General features: G+C 40.2%; 1 protein-coding gene across 2 annotated transcripts; it reads right to left on the reverse strand.

The window, feature by feature from the left end:
• Window positions 1–571: 571 nt before the first annotated feature.
• Window positions 572–7,212, reverse strand: LOC121301997 (hepatitis A virus cellular receptor 1-like). Of its 2 annotated transcripts, XM_041231764.1 has the most exons (5): window positions 7,125–7,212; window positions 4,477–4,821; window positions 2,638–2,973; window positions 2,310–2,353; window positions 572–1,580 (listed from the first exon to the last, which is right to left on the reverse strand). In XM_041231764.1, exons 1-5 carry the CDS (start codon window positions 7,189–7,191, stop codon window positions 1,461–1,463), a joined length of 912 nt encoding a protein of 303 aa, XP_041087698.1. In that variant the 5' UTR covers window positions 7,192–7,212; the 3' UTR covers window positions 572–1,460. The 2 variants fall into 2 exon arrangements, with proteins under 2 accessions (XP_041087698.1, XP_041087699.1); XM_041231765.1 differs by lacking the exon at window positions 2,310–2,353.
• Between the last annotated feature and the right edge of the window lie 1,322 nt (window positions 7,213–8,534).

Consider the following 8,534-nt stretch of genomic DNA (forward strand, 5'->3'; position numbering starts at 1 on the left):
GAAATTGCCCCACTTGCTTTGAAATCTGCCTCTCCTCTACCTGGGTGCATTTGTTTGTACAGTAATGTTGCTTCTCCGTGACCAGCACATCGTTCATAGGAGTGCCTGTCTGGTTGCATTGCATGCGTGGGTGAGTGATTGCATGCTTCCAGTTGACAGTAGGGGGTTGGGTAAAGCAGTCATTTCAGTTTGGGGTTTGTAACTTTGGGTTCTATTGCATCCTTTTGCATCACGAGCGCAAGAGCAAGACAGAAGCACTCAGTAAAATTATTCACCAGGATCTTTTAGGGTAAAGGGTTGTAAGGTTATGGATTGGGGTGGAGTTTATGAGTGAAAGAGCTGATGATGTAGTGTCAGTGAATGCATACTCTGCGTTTTGGGAGGAATTCACAGAGCAATGTGAAGATCAATGTGTTCCCAGATTGATTATTGTGATAGGAAACAGTGAGCCAATAGGGTTAAAGTATCAGGCTCTGTTAACTCTCACAGCCTTCATGCTTGTATAACACTAGCTCTGTACCCCTAGATTCCTTTCTCTTTAAAGAAAACCAGCAGTGTAACCCTAGTTCAAAGCAGCGATGGCTGTGTTTATTAATATTCCACATGGTCTCATGAGATAAGCATTAAAGGTATAAGACAGCTGCTACAAGGATGACAGAAGACAGCTAGCAACCCTTAGGAAGTGTTTGTTCAAAGTGAAATAAATGAACATAGGCCTATACAATCTAATCAAATGAGATTGAAACTGGAAGTATTTCTTTACTCCCCAATCCAGCGCAGTGTTCAAGTTTTACACACAGCAGCAGGTGCAAAAGAAAGTGAGGCTCGAGACCTGAGTTCAGCTGGCTGCCTAATATGTTGATTAATATGCCTAATTAAAGCACAAAATGGTCTAACATTTTCACACATGAGTGCCTATTGTTTCTATATCACTGATTACTGATAGAAAATTGAAATTCTCACACCCTGAGTTTTCATACAGGTAGGTAAACAAAAGATATCAATTACAAATCTTGATGTGTTCTCATACATTTTCGCACTACTGTATGGTTCTATTTTTAAAACCATTTTTAAAAATATAAGATAACATTTTTAAAATGGAAAAAGCATGCTTGTTATATAACATGTGTTTCTTTCAAGATTACACGTGTGACCTGCATAGCGAATGAACAGGTAGGACTTAAAACCCTTTTAACATGGAATTTTATACTTTCCAAAAATACAAGTAAATGCGTTGCAAATATGGCCACAGCATTCTATTAGCAGTGGCAGTGAAATGGTTAGGATTGAATTAAGAATGTCAGGTGGTTGCTTGTTAGTGGTTAGCTGTGTTCATTGCTCTCATCAGTGTTGGTATGATTCATTGAAGCGCTGCAGTAAATCAATGATAGTCAAGTCCTTGGTTCATCTTGTTGCTGAAGCTCTCTTGTATCCCTGGTGGCTGGGTGAGAAGTGTCCTATCAGTGGATCCGAATTGTGGCGTACTCAGTATTGCCCACAGCACTGACCCCTGACAGGACTGGGGCTCCTTCCAGCTGTCTCGTTTGATCAATTACAGCGTAGGTCACCAAGTCTGAGCTCTGTGTGGAAGACAAATTGATAAGACACCAAATGAATAAGATCTCATCATGAGCATTAATAAGAGAGCACATTAACAAGACAGCATCATACAGTCTGTTCAACACAGCTTGAAACAAGAGATGTGTACTACTATTGACCGGCCACAAGGGGGACTGGTGTCCATGGCCAATCCATTGCTTTGCATTTAAAGTAATGTCACCTTTATTGTAGTATAAGTATTGTCCACCAGGGGGAACTCTGACTCACATTTCCAGTTAACCATTTAACAGCTTCACTTTCTTTTAAAGAGAAAACATTATCTCTGTAGCAGAAAACTGTGAAACATTGTAAACGGTCCTCTCAAGCTTCCCATCTTTAGGACTGTATTCCAGCAAGTGAAAAGAGTGGCCCCCTGGTACAATCCCAGCTTCCTGTGCTTCCCACATGCATTTCCAGAGCTTAGCCATGTTTCAAGATGCTTCACCGTGTTCTTCCTGTCCTTCACTATGCTTGCTTGTATTTTACTGTCTCATGCTTTCTCAATGTTTTACTACACTGTGCTGTACACAGACCCTGCTATACCACAGTACATTCTAGAAGGGTCCCTGTGGTTTTACATTCCCAAATGTGCTCATGTTTTTCTGTGCTATTTATGTTTTTCTGTGCTATTTACATGGCAAACATCTCAAAGCCATTGCATTCTATAGCAAGCCCTACTCACTGTCCATGAAAGTGTATCATGCACCTACCGCATTCTGAGCTCCAGCATTCTGCATATTACAACTAGCATGCGCTGAAAATGGAAAGGAAAACAAAACAAGAGTGAGTAATCTTTACAAGCAGGGGGGAGGTGTTGTGGAAATACAGTCCAGTTAGACTAGGTCCAAGAAACCAAGGACAGGGTTTGAATTGCTTTAAACTGCCCTCCTACAGGTGAGACTGTGCCTTTACAAGCAAGGTGGAGGAGGTGTTGTGGAAATAGAGTCCAGTTAAACCAGAGCTGAGAGATCCAGGGCAGGGTTTAAACAGACCCCATTGTAGGCTGTGGTAAAACAAATGAAACGCTTAATCTGTTACCTGCTCTCCTTTTATACTGTAAAATGACAAAGACTGCAACACCAATGCAAATGACAACAGAGACGGCTACTGCAGAGAGGATAACGGCAGCCCTGGGAGTTGCTGATGGTGTGGTTGTCGGGTTTGCTGATGGTCTAGTTGTCGGGGTTGCTGATGGTGTGGTTGTCGGGTTTGCTGATGGTCTAGTTGTCGGGGTTGCTGATGGTCTAGTTGTCGGGGTTGCTGATGGTGTGGTTGTCAGGGTTACTGATGGTCTAGTTGTTGGGGTTGCTGATGGTCTAGTTTTCTTGTTTGCTGTTGCAGTTCTTGAAGTAGTTGAATCTTTCTTTGGAGTTTCTGGAAGCACAATTCAATTTACATGCAAATGATGCCTTAATGTCTGACACAGCGGCCAGTAACTTCTGGACAATTGACCACCGCCAAAGATAAAGGGCCCAGTTCACGCACGGTGGTAAAACTGGAGTGAAGACTGGAGGTGTGTTATTATCAACGTCCTATGTCATAATGTAGCTTGTAGCTTAAAAAGCCTTCGCTTTAACAAAAAATGGCTCTACAAGGGAGCACATTTCAACATTCATGTTCTAATAGAAGTTTGTTACATGATGTATTTCTGTTACTTTCAAGCAACAGTAATGTGAAATGTATTATTAGATGCTGTGTGTGATTGTGTGAGGCTAACCATAGTGAGAAAAAAAATCTCAACCATTTTTTCCTTACATGATGAGGCACAATGCATCTAAGACATCAAACAACATCAGCATTGAAACAATCCCTGATTTAGTTAGAGTGGTTATAATTTCACACGACAATTAATTCTTTTTTTTAGTGGTATTATCTGTATATTAAAATAGAGTGGATGAAACCGGACCAAGACAGACCTGGCCGGACAGGGCACTAAAACAATGAGAACCGTCCTGAAAACTACACCACATTATTACTGCATCACTAATTCAAGCACACACACTGAGCTTTGTGGGTTAGATCATTTGCTGAAGGGCATCAGCACTGATATTAAGACAGAAATGGTACCAACGCCAACAAAAACATTCTCTGAATCGGACCCAAAGTCAGTTATCTAGAGGTAATGGCCCCTGCAAAGGACACTAATGCTGTTCTAGACTTTGTGTGTATTTAAATGGGTTTTAAGCGGTTTGAAACGTATGTCGCTGTTTCAAAGCGAGTTTCAGGATTCTAAAGCCCCAGTCACTCTAGAGGTTTAGCTTTTAAAAGTCCCATTAGCTTCATTTACATCTGGAATAATGACTGGACTCGCTGTGCTTAGAAACTGATTGACTGAGAAGATCCAGGCGCTTTACAATATGGGATAATGAAGGGACATTGAAAACACAGCTTCCATGGTAAACACAAGGGTTTGGTGTTGGCAGCCCTTCTCAGGTTCTGTGTTCTAGTTTGCTTTTGTTATGAATGTGTGGATATTATTTGAAATTATATTGCGTGTTATGATTCTAACCTCTGTGTGTTAATCCACAGTGAATACATTACACAAAACAACCAACCAAAAGAAATCAACAGTCTAAACCCAAGCAGTCAGTAAGTTGTCAGTCAGGACTGCAGCTGAAATCTGCCTAGCAGGGTCCAAATGCCAGTGAAGCAGAAGAACATTTTGTTCAGCAAGAAAGAAACAAAACGAGAGAGCTGTAACGTACCTGACCAGCAGGAAAATGACCCTTAAACAAACCCCATTGTCTGTGTGTGCTGAAAACAAGACAGGGTGTTCATGTAGTCACACACAGGACCTTGAGTGGTTTCAGCAGCTCAGCACATATTCTTAATTTTAACACAAGTACTCACCAACCAGAACATGTGTATTATATTTACCTTGAACTGTCAGTTTAACATTCCTGTAAGTGATACATATCCCATTGATCCCCACTGTACATATGTAATTCTGAGAGTCCTCCAGTCTGAGCTCAGAGATTAGCAGAGAGGCATTTCCAGAGGAGCCTTCATCAGACAGCTTCACTCGGCCGCTCAACTGAGCAGGGATGGGTGCTGAGGGGGTCTCTGAATTGTCGATTAATAGAACAGGTTCTCCCTGATCTGGATATGCATACCATCTGACTTCTACATGCTGCCCAGAGGTGGGGGTATAAGAACAGGGCAGTACTGCTCTCCCCCCAGCTGAGCCAGAGACAGCAACATGGTCTGGTGCAGAGCAATATGCTGTAAGAGAAAAGAGAGACAATAAACTCAATGGAATAAACACTTGCACTCTTCTGTTGATGATATTTCGGTTGTTGCTCGTATTTTTGACGTTGCAGATCTTTCAAAGACAACGCTATCAAGGAAAAGTTTTTGCTGCTTCCTGGTTCCCAATTATTTTGTGTTTGTTTGTTTATTTAACCAGGAGATTTACCCATTGAGACTGAGGCCTCATTTACAAGGGGGTCCTGGAAAACAATAAAGGACAAACACAACACAAGCAACACAATAAAAACATGTGGTTCAAACTCAGTCAGCAGCATTGTGACAGGGCAGCATCACGGGCAAGACTCGTTACCGGCAGGAAGAGAGACTCAGACACAAGAAGCTTCAGTTTAAAGCACTGTTGCACATTTATTAACAAAAACCCCAAAAGAAACAGTTCAAACAAAACACTGCTGTCAGGCTGGGCATTCACCTTCACTGATCAAGATAGCCATAAAACACCCACCACAGTCTCAACCCACCCACTCCCTCCACCAGACAAAGGATTTCTCCTCTCCTATATACCATGTGACTGGAGCCCAATTAATCATCAATCATTCAATTAAGGCTCCAGTCACATTCTCACATGTATTGTGCAAGGAGGAATTTAAAGGTTCTCGGATTGGGTATGTTTGTGAAATGTTTATGAAAAATGAAATCAAATTAGGTACCTATACCAATATCAATATGGATATGCTGAATAACTGTGGGGAATTTTTGCATTAATAGTTTCTGCATTCATGAATGCAGGCTGTTTATGAGCTCTGCGTTTTCACTTACGAGTTCTGTTGAATACATTTGTACTGTGGGCTAAGTTTTGAGATGCAAACGTGTTTTTTTAGAGAAACTTTTTCATACTAACTTTTGCACTTGATAACATTCATTTAAAAATCCAGTTAATGCCTATGATTTAACATGCTTTTATGACTAATTTGTTTCAATATTAACTAAATCAAGTTATTAATCAAATTGATAAACCTTGCTACATAATTGATTTATTAAAATGTTTGGCTACACTGTTAATTGACTGATTACAGTCCTGTTTACAGTCATCTTAAAATAATGTTAGAATAATTTAGATCAATTAAATAGAATTCTTTATTTTCTTTAAACATAAATTGGCGTAGTCGGTGCTGCGCAGCTATATCTGCGTTATAAAGCCATCACAGTTCACTTGCAATAGTTATTGAGTGATCAATGCAGTGCGTGCCACCCACATGGGAAAGAATGCAGTCCTGGGAGCTGCCTGTAGGGGCGTCCTTGTTACTTCTGCAATATTTGCTGGCTCATTGGTTGCAGGATATTGCTACAACTGGATTAAAATGAAGAAATATGACATTGCTGTGGATACATTTCTAGTGTTGCTTTCAGTATTGGAACTGTAAGCCCAGTTTGGTTAGTGTGCTTTAAATCTTAATATAAACACCTTCCTGCGAATATGTTGCTATATATGAGCCTTTCATACTGGGGACAAAAATCCTTATGAGACTGGCTAGATGGACACTGCATAATAACTGTACAAAACATGTTCGAAATGTCTTCATGGAAAGAACAGCATGAATAAACAGACAGTGTTTGTCTTTTGCTGCCAGTATCACATTGCTTTCACATTTCAAACTCTAAGTGTCTATTTCTGAAATGTCTGCTCCAAAATGATTTGTACCCATAATGAACATGACATGACAAAGAATACAATCTGCACACTGTTATTAATATCTCAGCTTTCTGTATTAACATTGTTACAGTTTACACACTGTAAATGATCCAGACTAAGTCAAGTAGACAAGCGTTTCAGCTAGTGCCTTCATTACTGACTTTTAGCACACTGAAAACATAATAGGAGGTTTGAGAACAATATTAATTCAAAACAAAAGTATCCGGTCATGAAAAACACATTTTAATACATACTGGTAGAAACTGGAGAGGACAATTATTGAAGTGCAATAGGAACCCTAAATAAATAAAGATAGCAGACAGGTTACTGTAACTGAGAGAAATACATCTATTGTTCAATATCATTTTCCTATTTAGTGCTACATGTGGCAGCGTCAGGGCCAATGCTAAAATGTAATTAAATGCTGTCTTTTGCCATTACAAACCCATTTGACCTGAGAGAAGAGTTTGTTGCTGTTTAAAATACTGCTCCCTGTATAGTGTGTAATATAACAGTGTTTGTGTTCGTCCAACGCTGTTAGTGCTCTGTAGGGAAATCCCTAAACAGCAATGTGCCCCCTACTTCAGTAGAGGTTGTGAAGCACTGCTCTGAGAGAATCACTTACCTATTGTGAGGTGAGCGCTGTTTAAGATCAGTAGCAGTGCCAGAGATTGCTGAGTGCTCAGAGCCATTCTCCTCTCCTCTCTCTCTCTCAGTTTCAGCACACACTGTACTTTTTGACACTTCTGCAGTACTTATAAACTACCCACGCTCTCTGTGGCTCTCTGTGGTCAAAATAGCTGTAGAAAAAAATAAATACAAATCATTTCCTGCTCATAATAATGATGGTGCTTCTATTATAGATCTAGTGTATTATAACTTATAGCTTTGGTTGCATCATAAACGTTCATGCTCTTAGTTGGGGTATTAAAAGTGACCATTTTCCTAGAAGGAATGCACATTTTTATTCTGTCGCAGTTTGGAAGGTCATCACGAGAAGTACCTTTCACAAACTTAGCAATTAATACTTTTTTTTTTTTTGAGAATTATGTTTTTATTTTTTATATTTTTATATTTCAGTAACCATGCCATCAGTAAATTCAATATGAACACGTTTTAACAATAAACAAACCAGGAGCATCATTTGCTATGGGGCGGGGGGGCGCAGTTGCCCTCCTAGACCATGGTTTGCAGCTTAACCCTTTGCAGTCCATTTATTCAGCTCTTGTCAGAAGCGTCAGGTCCAATTTATTTTCACACGCGTTGTTTATTTTACGCGCGCTGTTTAATTTTTTTTCCAGAGTGAAAACAGGTTTAAAAGGCATTGAATCACAAAAGGACTGGTATTAGTTTGGCAAATAAAAGGTTCTTTTCGTGCCTGAAAAGGTTTCAAGCATACCTGCGTACAGCTACTGGAGGTGAGAGATCGAGTGATCTTTTGGTTATTGCGAGCCAGCCCGCAAAGCAAAAATATTAGACTTACAGACTGGTGTTGACGAATTTGCCAGCTGAAAGCGAGACGTCACCCCCTTTTATTTTATTTTATTCATGACTCTGTGTAAACATGTTATTAAACCTTTGCTACGTTCCTACGTTCAACATTCACAGGAAGGTGGTGCTTATTTAGCACCTGATGTTCACTGGTTTGTATTTGAGACAAAGTGTCATTCCTTGTGGAAAGCAGGTGTATCAAACTTACATCAAGCTGTATGTATCAAATCTGGTGATTCGGATGGATGCTCTACTATATGAGATTTCACTGTGTGGTGTTTCAGTTTGTAGAGTATAAGGTGTCAGTTTGAATTATGTCCCTAAAGGCGCCTCATCCTTTAACCTTGTGGATAGGCTGCAACCAGTCTCTGAGATCCAGGTCACAGCACTAATGTAACAGGGAGGAACCAGCGACCATGCAGCGTCTTAACCACCATGCAAAAGAGCCAGCATTGACACAGCAAGCTCTGCTTACAGTTTCTCAAATCCTCCAAGGTAAATTAATTATTGGGCTCCCAGACTGGTCAGTTTTGATATACGATTC

The sequence above is a fragment of the Polyodon spathula genome, chromosome 28 (genome assembly GCF_017654505.1).
Source record: "Polyodon spathula isolate WHYD16114869_AA chromosome 28, ASM1765450v1, whole genome shotgun sequence".
Lineage (NCBI taxonomy): Eukaryota > Metazoa > Chordata > Actinopteri > Acipenseriformes > Polyodontidae > Polyodon > Polyodon spathula.

Excerpts from the sequence above, each read along its gene's own strand:
- LOC121301997 (XM_041231764.1), bottom strand. The coding sequence starts at position 7,191 with ATGGCTCTGAGCACTCAGCAATCTCTGGCACTGCTACTGATCTTAAAC. Across the intron at positions 4,822-7,124 it reads CAGCGCTCACCTCACAATAG|CATATTGCTCTGCACCAGAC; the intron begins GTAAGTGATTCT and ends TTTCTCTTACAG. Across the intron at positions 2,974-4,476 it reads TGTTAAACTGACAGTTCAAG|AAACTCCAAAGAAAGATTCA; the intron begins GTAAATATAATA and ends TTGTGCTTCCAG.